Raw genomic sequence first — 20,150 nt, 5'->3', positions numbered from 1 at the left:
ACTAATTCCCATTCCTCACCGTCTCACAGTTATCAACGTGTTCCAACTTGGAGCTTTTATGAAGCTGCACCTTTTCTTCCTTCCTCATATTTTGCTTTTGAGACCCACTTTTATTAATTGGAATTCAAATCCAAGACTCGCCAACATTCAACTTGACATACTTGGCATCTTAGAAAACCCTGGAACATTCTTGTCCTTTTTAGATGTCATACCAAGATGGCAGTATTTGGCATGGTGGGTGCATAAAAGGTGCAGTAATCATTATATATGGAGAATCATATGTCAGGATCAGACTTCTGGCTGCAACCTTCAGCTTGAAGATTGTTCACTTACAAATATGTTTAGTGAATTATTTGCCTTTTAACTTCACAAGAACTTCACAAGAGACCTGCAGGTATTAACAATGTAGCAGCATTTTCCTGCTGCAGGCAGTGAGAGTCAGTCTTTTATGGCTCTATTGTGGTCTTACAGTATGTGCAAATGAAATGAAGGTATCGCTACAGTGGTTTAAAAGGTGGACCCCCCACCCCCACCCCCCCCAGCCCTCAAAATGATCCTACTTTGTAATCCACTGCTTTACACAGAAAAACACGCTGAGGCTCACAAAGCTGTGTGTGAGGGAGAGTAGCCTATTATTGTGATATTGCATAATCCCCCCAAATGTGTGTCCGTTTATAGTTTCTGCCTCACTCTTGTTACCCTATGTAATAGAAATCATTCTAAATTTCTACATTGTACTGTGGGCTTTTTCAGTGTACTTTTTAATGATATTGCCACGGAGATTTATAATATGTCTCAGTACTCACTGAAAAAGTGAACTAAATAATTTGTTAAATGATGTACATTTAAAACACGATTACAATACACACAGATACATGAAGTTTAAGATTATACAAAATAACACAAAAGAAAGGCATTGCAAGAGATCAAGCTTGGTCTGATTAAATCCAGGTGACTTACTATTCTAACACTGAAAAGCTGGTTACATTGTCTATATATTTAGGCTTGTCCTGCTGAATGACAAAATGTTGTCCAATGAGTTTGGATGCACATGTCTTAATATGAGAATGCAAAATGACTATTGCATTTGAGTTGCTTCTATTGGCTGTGAAATCATGAAGACACTTATGTGTGCCACTTCAACTTGCAATTATGCATACAAGTCAGAACTAAAGCACCACATGTTGTTAACCTAATTTAATTTTTAATTTATTTATTTTTTAAGGTTCTTTGGGGCTCTACACACAGGAAAAAGCACAGACATCACTCAAACCTGAGCCGCTGTATTGAGGCCCACCAGCTATATTTGACACCCCTCTAGTATACTTTGGCATGTATTTTGATCTTCATTGTTATCTTCTTCTCTTGTATGGTCTACCTTTTCTCCCCCTTGTTGACTGTACTGCAGCTTTAAAATAATAACTTTATGTTGGAACATTATACTTATTAAATCACAGCCAGTTAATATATATTAATATATGTTGCATTATTACAGCTGCATATGTCCAGTTTACTTGCATGTAACTCAAGCCTCCTCCCAGAAATGTGACGGATATACGTATGTTTTCTAGTAATTTAAGTATTTTGCAAATTACAAATACGTTGCTATGAACGCTGAAGTTCACGCCACAAAATAAATAGTTTTCTGTTGAAATGTCTGGTCTTGTAGTACATTACTATTTGTAGTTACTGCAGCATTATTAAACATAAATGTAACAGTCGCATTTAGGTTGACCACATGGTGGTCAAATTCACAGTGGCTGGAGATGCAAGCTGTGTTTACATTTAACTAAAAGCACCACATTACCATACCAGTCTGAATGGAAACATATATATATATTTTCTGGAGAGTTAGGAGCTTTATATGCCCACAATCTACCCAAACCATCTCCACTAGTGGAGTTGTGATTCAGCAAATACATTTATCCATATGAGGTGATTATGAAAACAGTTTGCTGAAAATAGTTTCTAAAAGAAAATAATATCTAGAAAACATTGCCCTCTAACCAAAAAATACTGAAAGCAAAACCTATATCATCCCCAGCGTAGCATTGATTGTGTGTTGCATGATCCGTCTTGTATATAGAAACTATTGTTTTTCTCCTTCTGATGCATAAGAAGGAGCCTGCTACTAACCTGCTATCCCTTGAGAAAATCACTTTAACCTTTGTGTTTAATGGTAAAATGCAATTAATACCAATATAAACTATAAATATTTAAACTAATGTTGTTCTTGCATGCAGATTCCCAAATCCACTTGGAATAACATTAAATTTTTTAAGGGGGGTTTTTGGGGGTCACAAAACAACAGATGTAACGAAAGAGGTAACTTACAATTTGACTACTCCATTATAATGAAGGGCTGTGCATAAAGGGCTATTTTCATCCGACTGTCCCTAAAGGATGGTGATTATGATGAAGAAAATCTAACAGGGAGGAGGAGGGAGATGAGGAGGAGGGCTATCACCATTTAATAACCCCAGCCTACCCTGACTGTCAGCGTCATGATCGCAGAATGCACCGGGACCCCTTCACTAACGGATCCCTGTCGTGATGACTGTCTGGGGGCAGAGCTGCAGCCCGGTGACGCCTGACATTTCGTCCTTCCAGTAGTCAATATCTCAGACCAGCGCCGTGTCAAAGCTGGAGCTTGGCACAAATAAACATACTCTCACTGCTAGAGGCTGCCTGCCCTGCGCGTACTTCCCTCCGACACATTATTCCGAGCCTTCTCCTTCCTTCCATCTGGGGACTGGAAACTTGAGGGACTTTACCGTCGCAAGCACATAACAAAAGGTGGACACACGGATAGTGTCGGCGCGGTGAATGTAGTGGCGGGCTGGGGAGTCTTTCTGCGGGGCGCACAGCGGACCAGCCGAGGACGCACCAAGTCCCGTCCCACATCCCCGTTTTACTCCCCGCCGAGTGTCCCGAACACGGCAAACATGATTCTCTTCGGGATTTCGCTTGCTCTTTTCTTCTCAGGTACGTTCACTTGTGTGCTTTCCGTAAGAAAAGAGGGAAATATTTACTGAAACAGCTGAACAGAAGAGCACAGTCTTTGTCTAGATGATTTCTGACTCGCAAGTTAGACGGAGACGGGGATGGAGAGTGGAAAGTCTCACTTCATTAGCAGCCTCACTGTTTACATCTGCGTAAAGAGATATTTCTGCCTCTTTTTTATTTTCTACTTTCATTATTCTTAGGAGCAGCTTTTTGGTCAATTTCACGGTTTTGGTGCCTTCGGGATGAATTTTCCCTCCCGACTTTTCAGCAAAGTAAAAATGTGTTCTAAGGATGTTACTGACTTTATCCTCAATAATATTTTTATTTATTTATTTATTTTGACCTTAAAACTCATTTTGACTTGGTTCAGTGCCCCTAGCTCTGTGCTCTAAGCAAGACAACTAAGCTCTAGGTTATTTTGCATCAAAAAACGCCACTAGGCTACGCTCTTCATCTCCAAGACCTGAATTAAAACTTTACATGATGAATGAACCAGAAAGTAATGATATCGCAACTGACATGTATCAAATCTGCAGTAAGACATGACAGCTGCATTTTATCGTTCAGATCCCAGCAGTACAGCATAAACTATATCACAGCAGTATGACGATATAGCTCGATGATATAGATCCTCTGATTCATAATCATTTTGCATATAAAACATTTTAATTTTCAATTTTTAAACCACTTACTAGTTTTAGGAATATTGTGATTAAATAATCCCCCATTTGTAGTGACACAGGTTATACGAACTGAAATATTTAAGGTTTAAGAAATGTACATTTTAAGCGGCAGTATATTCATGATAATTATAAAATAGGCACACAGAAAAGGAACAGTAGAATGTGGTTCAAGAGGAATGTAAATAAGTTACTCTAATGGGATGAAATATCAAAAGTTAAAAAACAGATTTGAGTTCTGCACCCCAAAGCTCTAATTTTATCCCATCAGTTTGCTTTAATGATTAAGGTACATTTAAGCATTTCACCCTCCTGCGATCAAAGATTGCGGAATTAAATTATTGATTCATGTTCTTGCACACACTAAGTGAAAATCGAGGAACTGTGTATTAACATCAACAGATAATTTTCTCATTGTGCCTGCAGTTTTATACACCTTTACTGATCTCTACAGCATTTTTTCTTTTTGATAGTTATGGCAAATAAATGAGCTTTTGGGTTAATACAGAGCGACTCCAGACTTTGTTTAGGATCTAAAATTAACCTTTGTAATATTTGCATATATTTTCCTTTTGTTTCCTTATTCAGTTCTAGTTTTGACCCTGACATTCGTGAATATTTTTGATGTCACAAAGACACAGAACCTGTGTCATATGGGGTTGTCTAAAAAATAATCTTGATCTCACAAACAGCTGAATTTTGACACACGCAGAAACACTTCCTGAACAGTTCAAAATCATTTTTCAGTATTTGTGGTTTTCGCTCACTAATCCTTGGATTATTTATTGATAACCAGTTTGTTATAATTAACTTGCTGCTGGATGTGAATGTGACACAGTCATGAAAATTACCTTGTTAAATTTATTCTTTTTCTCTGTGTGTCGCTGCCTGCGCGCTAAAATCTAGTAAATAAACACAAAACAAGAAGAAAAAATGTCCATACTGCTTATCTCACCATAGTGGGTTTTTGTCAAGCATTAGACAACGATTTTATGATATAATGGTATAGAGGTCTGAGTCCAGCCTGTGCCATTTCCTGCAAGCATGTGCAAAAAATCCAGGACAAGTGTAGATGATGGGTTGAACATGGATTTAAATGGGAGGCTCAAGACAAGGTCAGAATGTCCATGGTTCTGCTACATTGTAACATAGCCTACACTACATTACAGAAGCATGAAAAAAAATTGTTAAATACTAGTTTGTGTAAATAGTGAATATAAAGGAAACATTGAAGGGACCAGGTTAGGAGGCAAATATCCTTTCTTGTCATTTACAATAAATGCGTTATGCACATCCTTTTAAGGCCAGCAGATTGGATAAGAGCAGTTGTTCTTAAATGCTGAATATATGTGAGTATAAGACAACAGAAGAGATTTGTATTGACAAAACAAAATTTGTGAGATTCAGAGGGTGTCAGAGATCACTTTCCGACAATGTCTCGGCAGGACACGCCCATGTTTGACAGCCACATGGTTTTCACATGGTATTACTTTAGGATGAGACAAAAGCAGGCAGCGCAACCTTGGAAATCTAAACTTCAATTTAGATTTTATATGCCCAAACTGCATCGATAAATGAAATTAAATCGAAAAGGTTGATATGCTTAAGTAATCATGAAGTACTAATCTTCTCACACTGCATCAGTTGCATCTATGTTGCTACTGATTATTATATATATATATATATATATATATTTTTTTTTTTTCAGTTTTAAAAAATATGTTTGTGTAAGGTAATAGTAACTGTTGCGTAGTTTCCAACTTTTTTTTGTCTGACAAACCCTCACAGCACTACGAGATAGACTCCCTACTCAGTCATGTTTGGATGAGATGACAGTATTTCACTGGAATGGTTGTGGCTAATTTGAACTGAACAAGATTCCAGCCATTAGTTGATTTTTGTCTCTTTGTTTCAATATAACTGCTAATGTATTTCATTGTGCATACGCATAGCACATTGAAATACTATTGTTTTGTTAACTTACTTTTTGCGGGTACAGTACATGATCAAATCACAGTTTCTACATTTTCCATTTTTAAAATGCCTGAGCTTCACCAGTCATTCCAGGTACCAACACTAATGAAATTTCCCTGAAGTCGCTTATATGTGAGCATGGTCCGTCTGCAGCAGGACCCTGCTGTGTTTATTAGCTGTGTTAATGATTGTCCAGCTTGTAGTGATGTTGTAATGTTGAGTGGCAGACTAATATATCGCCCTGTCTCTCCGCCTCAGGTTCAATCCTCCCCCTTCTTTCCTTCCCTCAAAGCTTTCAGGTTGTGTCTGATTTTTCTCTTTTTTTCAATATCAATCTAAATTCCCCCTCGGATTCGGCTGCGCGTCAGAATAAATTGTTCAAGTCGTTCAATGAGGAAGTGCAGTCAACCGACGCCGGTGTGCAAACACATTTGGAGCGGCGATGGTTGACGTCTTATCGGTGCACAGACAGGTGTGCATGTTTGTGTGTATTTTTAGGGGTGGGAGGGTGTGTGACAGAGCTCATTTTTACATAGACACCACTAGTGGTTTTTGGAAGACCTATACTGATATTGATACTTTAGGAATGGGAGCTGTCAAAAGAAATCTGTAGTGTATAGTATCTGGATCATTTTAAAGAATGTTCCTTGTCTTGGTTCCTTGTAAAGGCCCTAAAATATTTTTTTCTCTCTGAGCTATTTTCACTTTTATTTTCACTATTAGGGAAGGTTTGAGTGACATTAGACTGTGTTTTACCTGCTATTTTTGAGCTATATATTATTTTATGACTCTAATTAATAATAAAGAAAACTGGGTCTTGGTGCAGATTTAAAACAAGTCTATTCCACACTTTGTCACACAGACAGTATGTATATTCTGTTTAGTACTGTGTATTCTTCATTGTTGCAACATTCCATCAAATTGAATATTACATGTTTGTGCATCATGTACACATATTTTCCAGCAAACATCAAATGCATGTGTCCTCAGTGAGGCAATGAATCTATTATTGATTCGTTAAATTGACATAAATGTTATCTACTACTACTTTGATAACCAAACTGTAGTTTTATTTATTTTTCTACTCAAAATACTAAAGCTTTGCACATTTTCAAACGCTTTTCTTTGTTACACATAACACCGATGAGAAAATCTTTGGAAAGAAGAAACAGCCCTAGGCTGTGCACGATGAGTCAGTTAGTCAAGGTTAAGATTAATACAATAGTGCGAATGTTAATTATGTTGTCTGCTTTCCACTGTAACCCTCATATATATATATATATATATATATATATATATATATATATGTATATATATGAATGATAACTGCCTCAGACATTAAATAACAGTGCTGTACAATTTTAGTTATTGCTCTGTAATGCTCTGTATCTTAAGGAGGTTAAGATACGCTGCTGCTTTTTCTTGTACAGTTGTTCCGAAGAGGCTCTCAAAGCCCAGTTTTCAAGTTTGGTTTTAGAGTACTTTTGACGTTTCTTGAATTATTGAATTTTCACCTTTCTGTCACATTTTAATTAAAAATGTGTCAGTGTAGATCAGAATGTAGAAGAGGTTAGCTTTCTGGCTTTATATATCATTAAAGGTCACAGCATGTATGAACTTTAGACTTAAGTTCGTAAACTCCCACACAGCTGCACGTTACACATTTATGGCATTACGGCATCCATGATAGAGTAAACTAACCTTTATGTCAATAATTAATGGAACTTCCTTTCAATTAAAAGGAAAATGTTTCCAAACTAATGTAATGATACATATACATGTAACGTAATGGTTGTTCGTAACATTAGACATTACCTCATCTAAACAGAGCACCCTCACGTAGAGTGCATAAAACACACAAGCCCACATACACTCATGTGCCAGGGGTTTTTCAGTGTAGGCTATAGACTCACTGACTAACGTCTCACTATGCTAACACACTACTGATGATTCCAAATCACTGCAGGGTTGTGTGCTCTGAATAACAGGAGTTCTTCCGGTAGGTAGAGAGCGAGAGAGAGAATGCCTTATCTTTATTGATCTCCAGTGACAGACGATGACGTCTATGAAGAGCAATGAGGCCAGAGAAATGAGCATCATAAACCTGCTTTGATGATAAGTGTAAAAAAGCTGTGGCTGGAGCAGGAAGGAGAGGTGATCATCCTAGGTCTGAGGAGAGAGACGGAGGTGGAGGGGAAAGAGGAAGAGGATTAGAAGTGTGCGAGGTGAATGAACCTGGTGAAAGAAGTGAGGGAATCTATCTTCTTCCTCTGTTGCATTTAATGAAAAATGAGCAACTTACCTGGTCTCCAACCACCTGGTTTCATCTGATCTGGGTGCAGAGGTGTGTGTCTGTGTGTGTGTGTGTGTGTGTGTGTGTGATGTGTGCATGCATGACTGTGTGTGTGTTCTTCTCAAAGGGAATGGTGTATGCAAGGGGGTAGTTTGGAGGTCTTCTGTGTGTTTTGTTGATAACTGGGATTTGGAAGTCAAACACAGGGACGGCAGATGGTGTGTTGGCTTCTGCTTACTTGGCTGTGTGTGTATCAAGTGTGTGAACAAGCGGTAGATTGAGTGCTGTATTTGTATGTACACATATGTGTGTGTCCTTACCCAAACTCAGTGTCAGACACGAGTCAGTGCTCCCTGAAGGTACCACTGCTCTCTGTGGTCAGAGCCTGGGCTGATCCCAGGTCAGCTATGGCCTGACCTCAGACCCATCTGCTATCATGATGACAGATGTGTCAGATACTAGCTTCATATCTGTGGCTGGACTCACAACTCCCAGTTAGTCCCTCTGACAGGAAGATCTCTGCCAGCCATTTAGTTTGGTTTTTCAAATTCTATATGTGATGGGAAACACTATGATCAGCTTCAGCATCTTCCTTGTGATGTTATGAATGATTTAAAGGTAATTAAGCCCAAAGTAATGCATATGACTTGTCGGTTTGATTTGGTTGGGCGCATGTGAAGACAGTTGTCATTCTCAATCACAAACCAAAAAAAGAAAACACACCAAGACCCTTGAGAAGAGGTTGTCTCGGTCTGGTCCACTCTGGTTTGGTTCCATATGAACTCTGGAGTAGGAATGTGATCTTATCTCAACCCAGTCCAGCTATCACGTGTACTCTACAAGCCGTTAGCTCTCTTGTTCTGAAGAGACAAAGTCACCTTATTATTCTGCTGGTATATATTGATTGACCAGATAATTATCACGGTTATGAGCAAATGTCAACTCTGCTGTTGCTTCATGTTAAATTTAATGGCAATTGCATGTTTATCTCCCAGATGCATGCAGTGGTCCAGAATATAGGCCATTTATCCTTTATTACTTTCGTGCTTCCACCCCAGACACTTCTGACCAGTAAGCAGAGGGAACATTGTTATGTCATTTGTAGTGGCCCTTTTTCGTTGGACTAGTTGCATTTTAGTTGCTAGGATGTTTCATTATGTGAAAAGAAACCAAACCTAGGGTCCAAACACAAACACATCCACTGACCCTGATGGTATTAAGCTATATTAAGCTGTATTTAGCTGTATTATTGTTGAATTAATCTCTATTATTTTCTCATGTTGTCATCATACCATTGCATAACATGGCATTAATGAGGTTTGTTTCCAGGCACTGCTTATCCCAGTATCTCCCATGTGTCAGAAGATATTTGATTCTTTATCAACTTTTTGTGTGTTGTCTTGAATCTCTGAGCATTGCTGGGCATTGGCAAAACTGGCATCCTGTCATGTTTCTGCAATATGGGTTTGAATGTGTGAACTGATTTAATGTCTCACTTCAAGTCTGACATTGTAACCTCAAAACATTTATCCTGTAGGCCTCAAGTGGTTCATGCTTTCCTAGACTTTTTCTTGTGAAACCCACAACCCTCAACAATTCCACTATTCCTAAACAATAGTACTGCAAGCAATAGGTTCTTTAGTACACAGCAACACAGCAGGACGTCTTTCGCAGAGTGTAAAGAAAAATGGGACCCATTCATTACTGTCTGGGACCTTTACAACCATTCAGGCATTATCCATTTTTTGCTCTTTGATCATAATTACACTAATTACAGCTCCACTATTACCTCCTTTCTTCATAATCAAGGAAGTGACGGAAAATAATTTCTGAGTGTGAAATGGGATTAGAAATGTGCAGGTGACACACTGACTTCTGTACAAATTATTCTGGTTAATTTAGAACAGGGAGAGTGCTGTGTTGCAGTCATAAACTGCTAGAGCAGGGAATCAAAGCTCAGCTCATGTTACTGATTTTCAGCAAACTGCTCCACATGCTGTTGCTCCTACAATTTTTATTATTAGATTGGTTGACCCACACTGGCACTGCAAAACTAATTTTACCAATATGATGAGTTTCTTTGACTGCTAAAAGGTCACTCAGACTCCAATTATTGGCTCTCTGTTAAAGCACTCTGTAAGGAAGAACAGAGTAGTGAGCCGAAGTCCACTTAGTGAGTCCAACTTTGTCAGTGTTTCAAATAATCAGGTTCAAATGACAGAAAGCTAAAGTAATGTATTTACAAAGGAATTCCTGACCTTGTGAACAATGCATTAGTTGCTTTCGGATGGTCGAGCAAAGTTGGTAAGGGGACCTTGAATTAATCCCCGACTACTTACCCCTAACTGTTCAATCTCCTCATTGAATGTACCCTGCTTTGCAACCTTCAACAAATAGTCTTTTAAATAACAGAGCTTGGTTTTGGTTCAGACACCTCTGCTAGGGTAACCTAATCCTGAAAAGTACTGAAATTGAAGTTTTATTTATTTGAAGTGTATCTACTGCTTCATTCAGAGTCACAGCTCAGTCACTGGCAAAAGGAGTTTAGTGAATCCCATTGATTCTGGAGCTGACTTGCAAACACACCGTGCCACTGTTTTACATGAGGTTAACACAGCGATGCAAGTAAGCAAACCAAAGACTGGTGGGTATTTTAGTGAGGACTCCTGCTGCTTTGACATATGCCTCCCCTTCACTGTTCTGCAAGGTCTTGATGGTCTGTAACATTTCCTCATAGCGTCATGACATTGGCACAACTGTGATGACCCATGGAGTTGGGCACAGAGCAAACAGGCTCATCAAATCTCCACATTCAAATAGAGACTTGAGCAAGGCCATTCTTTTTGTGGAACCACTAATGGTTCCTCTCACATGAATTCCAGTACACCAGTACTTCTCTTGTCACTTCTTGCAACCCTAAATCCAATGTAAGGACAAGTGTTCTTTAGCCTAGCCCATACAACCTTGACTTGCTTCTATTTTAAAAGCATGACAGCAAAAGTATGACACTCCAGGTTGTCATCTGCAAATTGTATATTGTTTGTATGAGAAGAGAACAGATTTATTTGTGTTTCTGGTAATTTTGTGTGTTACAGTTCCAATTGTCTTTCCTTTTCAGCCAATTATTTTCCGTCCACACCCTTTCCATACTCCGCTGCCAAAACCCCCCAGTCCAGTTAGTTGCCACTCTTGCTGGGAGTCCCTCACTGCTGAAAAAGGAGCTCCAGATTCCAGAGGATGCTTTGTTATTTTCCTTATATTTTCTATTGCTTTTCTCCAGTTTCTCCAATTGGGAAAGCCCTTTCCCAATTGGAAGAGGCTCTCCCGCTTTTGACACCAACATGCTCTTGACAGCTGACACAACACACAATGCTGTCAGTGTCTGCAGTGTATTCTAGCCACTGCCACTCTTTGAACCAGGTGGCTCTGCAGGAGGGAGTGCAACTCTCCTTGTTGAATTTTCAAACAGGATATGCATAATTCTCTTGAAGTCTGAGGGATACTGCCCATGCCTTCAGAGTAACCACATGAGGCATGGAAGGAAGACTAGTAGAGAGTGGGGCTAATCACTCCTTCCCATGTTGCTGATGGCCTACTGGCACAGATATGGCAGCAACAGTGTTGCTTATGCAAATAACAAGTGGCCTACATCATTTACAGTGCTGTAGAATGTTGTGTGAAACTTTAATGTATTACTATCTGCTGCTGATTCTAAACTATCAACAGTGCTGTCTATTCTATATGCACGTTACATTATGAGTTGTGGCATTTCTCTCACTCACTGAAAGTGCAAACATTAAGATATTGTTTATTTATTGCACTTACGCAGTAAAACAGTGCAAACTGCACAGTAATCTTGCTGCACTGTTTGCAGCAGGGAAAGAAAAATCTCCTGTAATAAAGGTAAATAAAGACAGTGGTCATTACTGAGAAAATACCTAACTTAACTCCACATGGCTGCTTTGCATACATCATCATATGGCACATACCAGTACCCATGATGGAATTATACATAGCTTCCTCATATTCAATAATCTGTTGATTGCTTTCTATATTGATTCATTTTTGATTTAGTTTACAGCAACGTGGGTAACATATTTTAAAAGGCTCTTCTTTCTAATGAACAGACAACACTTCTTGCCTTTTCTAGCAAACTTGATAAAACTTATAGTTATTGCTGAACTGAACCATCCTTTAGTTATGCTGCAAATGTAATTTCTTATCTAATTTCTTCTCTATTACTAAAATGATTCTGTGTTATGAGTTGATATATGAATCAGAAATCAAAACTCCATTTGTGCAGAGGACATCAGCTGAGTACGTGGTCACAAGTGGCCCACGACACCTCCAAATGTCAGACCACATTTGGAGATGTCGTGGGCCAAATGAGTCTTCAGTGCATCCAGTGTTTGGTATAAGTGTAGGTTTTGTGTGCACCTGTACTTGGGTGTGCTGAACTGGCCACTTCAATCATATTACTCGGGTCAGATGTTAATATGGCCTGAACAGGGCCTCAGACACTTTAGTAAAACTGACTGCAGCTGAAATAATGCATGTAATCCTCCAATGTCGGTTTGTGCACATTCAAAAAATACCTAGGAACCCTTTGCAAGCACTAGTTTCTCGTAGGACCGGTCGGAGTGGTAAGCAAAAACACAAGTAATTTCTTTATATAAGGGGTTAAACCCTGCTAACCAGGTCAATGTGAATATGCATCAAAGGATCTTTGTCATAATGGCTCAGTCACTTCCTTGAGCTTCCTCACTTCATTTAGTTATATATATAAAAAAAAATGTGTTGTTGTAAAGGGAAGTGGCATTTGGTCTCTGCAGAGGTAGAAGCTGTGATATGATGAGTGTATACTTTGGGATATGATTTTTAATGAATTTGACAGATCAAATATTTAATTATTTCCAAAATGAAATAGAAAGTTGGCTGCTCTGGAAGTGAAGCAACGTGTCACCAATAAATGGACAGATTGATATTTGGTGGTGTAACTTTATCAGCATAGTACAGTAAAATGATAAAGATGATAAAATAAAATTTTGTAGGATTTAATTCAGTTTTATTTATATAGGGTCAATAACAATACAGATTGTCTCAAGACAATCGAACCCCAGAGCAAGCATGTAGGCAACAGTAGCAAGGAAAAGCGCCTTTTTTTTTTATTTACAAGGTTTTACTTTGAGCAGAACCCAGCTCATATGGAGGGACCCATCTGCTTAAGGTCAGCCGGGTACAGACAGAAAAGGAGAGAGAAGAGGAGGAGAAGAGAAAAAAACACATCTGTCATAGCTACATCTGCATACATGTAGAATCTGGTGTTGACTAAGGGCTGGACACACTGATACATAGTGGTAGGAGCAGAACTGGAGTCCCTGACATCAGTGGCAGAGGCAAGGACCAAACTCCTGTCCATCATGAACAATGTCCACCACCCTCTACACAACATCATAGTCAGGCAGAGAAACTCGTTCAGTGACAGGCTGCTGTCTCTATCCTGCTCCACGGACTGGTTGAGGAGGTTGTTTGCCCTTCAGGCCATAAGACTGTACAACGACTCTCAGTAAGGAACCAACTGGACTGTGATTATTATTATTATTATTATTATTATTATTATTATTATTGATAACAATAATAATAATAATAATAATAACTATTATTATTACACTGTCTGGCCCAAAAAAAAAAAAAGGTCACACTCAAATATTTCATTGGACCACCTTTAGCTTTTACAGCACGCATTCTCTGTGGCATTGTTTTGATAAGCTTCTGCAATGTCACAGAGTTATTTCCATTCAGTGTTGCATGAATTTCTCACCAAGATCTTGTATTGATGATGGGAGAGTCTGACCACTGCACAAACCCTTCTCCAGCACATCCCAAAGATTCTCAGTTAGCCTCACTGATTAGTCAGTTCCAATCCCTTGAGTTCCCTTGAGTTTCATTGTACTTGTGGAAATACTCTTACTTTCACTATTAAACATAGCCCTGAGTTCTACTGTTGTTTTTCTTCAATTTGATTTCACCAAATGTTTAAGTGATCGCCGATCATGATTAATCAGAATTTTTTTCCAATCACATTTCTTCCTCAAAGATGATGGTTCCCCACTATCCTTCCAGTTTTTAATAATGCGTTGGACAGTTCTTAACCCAATTTTAGTAGTTTCTACAATCTCCTTAGATGTTTTCTCTGATTGATGCATGCCAGTGATTTGACCCTTCTCAAACAGACTAACATCTTTTCCATGACTATGGGATGTGTCTATCGACATGGTTGTTTAAGAAATGAGAAGCTACTCATTGCATCAGCTGGGGTTAAATAACATCCATATCTGTTTTTTATGGGATGAAGCTATTGGACACTGAATTTTCTTCAGGATAAATAAAGTATCCAGACTGGCAGATTGCAATTCACACCCCTGACCACTTGGTAGCGAGTGACGTTATTAATCGGCTCTTTTCTCTAATTGCAGTTTGCATTCCAAACATCGTGGAACTTAAGTTAGTGCACGATTTCCTGGTACACCGGAAGGCAAATTTTATTAAAAAAAAAAACAAAAAAAACTACCTGATGGTAGCCTTGATAAAAGCGGGGTTTTGTGCAAATAGTGCAAAAAAAAAAAAAAGTTTATACCACCGAAGCACTTCAATCCTACGGTGCCATCTAAGAGCTGTTAGCGCTAGCAGTCCCGGTCCAAGTAGGTACAAGACGTGTCGGCAGCCCAAACCTTTTTTTTTCTTTCTTTTTTTTTAACCATTTAAAATCAATACTGTCCTACAGACTTTAGGTCTGTTCAATTTTGGCCAGGGATATTTTCTTTCTTTTTCTACTGTTTTGAATTGAAATTGAATCAAGATTAATTAATTACAAAGCCTCTAATTAATTAGATTCATTTTTTTAATTGAGGCCCATCCCTAATTTTAGTTAAATCGTTTAATTTCATTGTTCATATGTAGCTACTGGTTTTTGTCACTGTGGGGAAAAAGTTAGCCTACATACAGTATATTCATCTGCTTGATGTGTGTATCCACGGTGTGGATTCTCTGTCCAGCTTGTTTGGACTGAATATTAATTAAAAATGAATGAAAATTAAATGCTAATGAATATGTCATTATTATTTTAAAAAATTACAGGTGACAGGTAAAAATATTTTTCATATTTTTATGACCCCGTCAGTCAAAATGACAGACAACAAAGAAGTCTAGCGCAACCTCTGCTATCTATCTAGCTATGATGAGGACCAGGACCACAGTTAACATGCTATGCAGTAGTACCAGAGAATTGCATGAGAAGTAATAGAGTAATAGAGAAGAAATTAGATAAGAAATTACAATTGCAGCATAACTAAGGGATGGTTCAGTCCAGCCTTAACTATAAGTTTTATCAAAAAGGAAAGTCTTAAGTCTGACCTTAAAAGTAGAGAGCGTGTCTGCCTCCCGAACCCAGGATTGTGACCTTAATATTTATGCCAAGCATTGCTATCTCCATACATCTTTATTTTCCTACGAACACTGTGGTAAAAACTGACTTGTCTTTTAAATGTAATATTTTTTCTTGGATGTTCGGTTGAAGTTTGGGTATTTATTGACAGCTATCCTTTGATTTTTCATTCAGCTGTGGTTGTCATCGATTCTCATTCTAACCAGCCACTTACTCCTCTCTTTGTTCCAAACAAACCCTAAATGTGAAACACATCACTTCCACTTCTCATCACAGTGGTGGGAATACTTTCACCCACAGAAACAAAACACACTCTCACCCTCCCAGTTTCCCTGCCACAGTCTGTGGGCTGATTATGAGGAAGATTGCACTGCAAGAAAGAGCTCAGCTGATAAGCACATGATGACAACCAGTATACAGTATAATCTGAGCAGGTAAAACAGTGAGACTGTACTGGCAATAATAGAAATGGAATCATGTTGTGGATTCAATGGACTCTGGCCTTGCTTTGTACTAATCTAGCGTCTTTTGTGGGTGCCACACAATGTAAAACTGAGTGTAAAGGTCAGGAGCAGCTCCAGTTTATTCACTGTAATTATATTAACATCATAGAATTACACACTAATGATCTGTTGATGAGGGACGGACTAGTGCTTGAGCTTCAACCTTCAACCTTCATTCATCATTCCTTCTATCAGACTGCTCAGAAAATCACAGCAACAGTTGGGAAAATTGATTTTCAAAATTAGAAAAATACAGGGCACTTCTGTGCAATTGACAAATTTGTTGTGTCTTTAAGAATTTGAGGTTGAATGACTTCAGATTTTTAAAATTCGACTAATATGTGGTGAGTTAATTAGTCGCAGATGACGTCATTAATAAAAACACAGTAGAAAGTAATGCTTTGCAACAATGAAAGCTATATTCTTGACCTGAATACATATTGTTGCATCTCACATAAGCTACTAAGGCTTTTCTCTCAACTCTACCGTTAACTTCTACCGGCAAACTCTCAACTCTACCATAACTTCCATCTGTCGCATAATGCATTCACTGACATCAAGGACAAAAATAACACACTTAACAACCACAGCAACAATGTCAATTAATAGAATACAACAGAACCGAACATTAACACATGAGCTTATCAGTACTGTCCGCTGCAGATATGTTTAGCCTATATAAATGAGCACTGTCAATAGCATTTAATTGTACTCCACATCATGTGGTAAGATGGCACAGTGCGGCCGGGTTAGAAAAAATGCGGTATTTCTCTGAAGACTTTTCGATGTACCGCAGATAAAGGTCTGGTCTTTGATAATGAAATTCACCATCAAATTGTTGATGTGCAGCCTCCTTCTCTCTTTTATCACAAGGCGTTTAGTGAAGTTGTTATATGTAAATATTTGGAATAAACCACTATATTTGAACATCAGCCAAGCCTGCCTCTTGTCTTCAGTAATATGGGGCTTTACATTTGTCTTTCCATCCAGCAGATGTGCAGTTTGAATAGAACACCTTGCCTGGACTGCCACACTAAATTTTACATTGGTTTTTACAGACACATAAACCACTCACATGCATTTCCTTCACCCGTTGCCGTGTTGTATACGCAGTCAGTGCCTGTTTAAGCCACCTCGTTCATGATGTAACTGAGCGTTTGACAAACACTCCAATGGCAACAATGTTGCTGGCAACACTGACACAGTTGTAGCTTTTGTTGCTCATAGTGTGATTGCATCATCACACTGTAAGTGTTTTTACAGTGTACTTTATAACACTGCTAAGACATTTCCACAAGTAATTTACTTTCTGTGTGGATTTAATTTTATGTGGAAATGACTTTGGGCTGTATCTGTGCCAATACGTGGATCGCAACAAACCAGTAGATCTTGTGCCATTCAAAAAAAAGTTTTAGATTATAGCTTCATTGGACAAAGACCTCTTGCTGGGGGGATTCGCAGCCGAGTGTGAAGCAGCTGGGATGGAGATCAGCACCTCCAAGTCTGAGGCAATGGTCCCCAGTCGGAAAAGGGTGGAGGAGGTCCTGCCTCAAGTGGAGGAGTTCAAGTATCTCGGGGTCTTGTTCACGAGTACGGATAGGATGGAGCGGGAGATTGACAAGCAGATTGGAGCGGCATCTGTAGTGATGCGGGCGCTTAACCTGTCTGTCTTGGTAAAGAGAGCGTTAAACCGAAAGGCAAAGGTCTCAATTTACCGATCTACGTTCCAACCCTCACCTATGGTCATGAACTCTGAGTAATGACCGAAAGAATGAGATCACAAATACAAGCGGCCAAAATTAGTTTCCTTCGCAGGGTGGCCGGGCTCAGCCGTAGAGACGTGCTGCTTCTCCACGTGGAGACGAGTTAGTTGAGGTGGCTAGGGCATCTGGTAAGGATGCCTCCCGGATGCCCGGGAGAGGTGTTCTGCGCATGTCCCACCGGAAGGAGGCCCCAGGGATGGACACGCCTGGCCTGGGAACAGCTGGGGATTCCTCCGGAGGAGCTAGTGGAAGTGGCTGGGGAGAGGGTTGTCTGGACTTCCCTGCTGAGGCTGCTGCCCCCGCGTCCCGGTCCCGGATAAGCGTGAAAAGACGAAGACGAAGATACCTATACCTACTATGGCATTTGACACTTGGCTGACGTACAATACAATAATGGATTGGCCAGTCTGAGATCTCTGCAGTCAAACCTGTGAGCTGCTGCAAAACTCTAGCACACTCTAGCACTCCAGTACTCTAACTACTAGCTGAGTAGTTAGCCTTCCAATTCATATTGACTAAAGAAGAGCTGTTTTTTATAATGTAGGTAGATCATTTTGACTTGGTCATTGTAAAAGCAGTCTGCAAGCCAAAAACATGGATCATTTGCTGAGAAACGCGACCTGCTGGATTGACCAAATGTTAAACAAATGAGCTTAGTGGAAATGAGGTATTTCTAGAAACAGCCGATCAGACTCTTCTGTGCGTTGTTGTGCAGCAGATGGCATCCTGGATGTCCTTTCAATAGGAACACAGTCATAAACTCTACTAGCACTGATGGAAGTGCTGCTGACCACCTGCAGACACAGTTCGGCAACAAAAGGTTTTCCCTGACAGAGAGGTTTTGGAAATTCTTCAAAACTGAAGCATGTACATTGACTTCTAACTCACTACTAAATACTTACAGTAATTATGTATTTCGTGTTCTGTTCCACTCATGATACATTAGTGAAGAGCTTTCCGTTTCTGACCGAACATTTTTGACAGAAAAATCTGGCATTTTACATAATGTGGCTTGGAGTTCCTGAGGTGAATTAGACACTCACATGGGATTGGTGTGTGGTTGGTGGAAGGGGAGGGGTGCCATCCCAGAAAGTGGAGTTGTAAAACAATAAAGTTAGTTGTTGCACTCATTGACACGTTACACTGTGGTGGCTGGTACAATTTGTGAAACATGCAAAGCAGGTAGAATTCAAGGCAGTGTAGGGGTAATTTGCATCTTACTTCACCAGAGATGGAGAAGTTGGAGAATTCACTGAAATTTGAACTTTTGGTATTTGTAATGCTAATTAATGTGCCCACTTAGTGTGGTCTTGTTTACTCCATTTGTCTGTTAAATAAAGCTTAAGTATTTAAACAATAGTTACCAAAGTACAATTTTTTCCACTTAAGCCCAAGGCTACTTTCATAAAACATCCACCTGAAAATGCACTTCCAAATTCAGTCAGTAACAGTTAAAGTTGAAAGAAAATGAATGCCAGTACTGCCTTTATTCACCTGGTGGTCTGCATAGTGGGCAGTCACTGACCATGTTTACATAGTCATAAGTATCCCGTTTTTGTGTTTGTCCATGTAAACACCATATCCCGAATTCAGAAATACAATATATATACAATCAACATGGCGGCAGCAAGAACTTCTCACTTTTGGAGCGACAAAGAGACTGAATTTTACCTTAAAATAATGAAAGAACTCAACATAACTACGTGTTTAGATGGCAGAAAACACAGAAATGCAGACATATTCAAGTCTGTTGCGGAAAAGCTACGTGACGCTGGTTTTCCACCTCGCACTGTTGAACAAGTTAGGTCACGTTGGAAAACACTGAAAAAGACGTAAAACACGCATGTGCAGATAGGATGCAGCGATCAGAAAACGGGTTTTTGGTATTTATCATGTATACGGGGATATGAATAACCGGGTTTCTCTGTGTTCCATGTAAACACCATATCCTGGATATGCTCAAAGCCGAGATAAGCCTCAAAACCGGGATACTAAAGACCATGTAAATGCAGTCATTCATTCATTCATTCATCTTCTGTAACCGCTTACACCTGTGAAGGGTCGCGGGGTCTGCTGGAGCCTATCCCAGCTGTCATCGGGCTAAAGGCGGGGTACACCCTGGACAGGTCGCCAGTCTATCACAGGGCTAACACAGAGAGACAGACAACCATTCACACTCACACTCACACCTACGGCCAATTTAGAATCACCAATTAACCTAATGAGCATGTCTTTGGATGGTGGGAGGAAGCTGGAGTACCTGGAGAGAACCCACGCAGGTACAGGGAGAACATGCAAACTCCACACAGAAAGGCCCAATCGGCCCATGGCTTCGAACCTTCTCGCTGTGAGGCATCAGTGCTAACCACCTCGCCACTGTGCCGCCCAGACTCATTTATTTTGTAATATTTCCAAGAGATTTTCAGTTTTGGTACTATTTGAAATTGAGAACTAACCTCCTAATGCATTTGTTTTATGTTTTATTCT

General features: G+C 39.4%; 1 protein-coding gene across 1 annotated transcript in view; it reads left to right on the top strand.

The window, feature by feature from the left end:
- Nucleotides 1-2,945: 2,945 nt before the first annotated feature.
- Nucleotides 2,946-20,150, top strand: part of gfra3 (GDNF family receptor alpha 3) — a gene marked incomplete at its 5' end in the record, with an annotated part of 57,354 nt that continues 40,149 nt past the window's right edge. The window contains one exon of the mRNA XM_084549896.1: nucleotides 2,946-2,985. Coding sequence (XP_084406022.1) covers nucleotides 2,946-2,985 — 40 coding nt within the window. The remainder of the gene's footprint in view (nucleotides 2,986-20,150) is intronic.

This window comes from Chelon labrosus, assembly GCF_963514085.1.
Source record: "Chelon labrosus genome assembly, chromosome: 8".
Classification (NCBI taxonomy): Eukaryota; Metazoa; Chordata; class Actinopteri; order Mugiliformes; family Mugilidae; genus Chelon; species Chelon labrosus.
The sequence above is the reverse complement of the archived record's forward strand: the minus strand, read 5'-3'. Positions and strand labels throughout refer to the sequence as shown.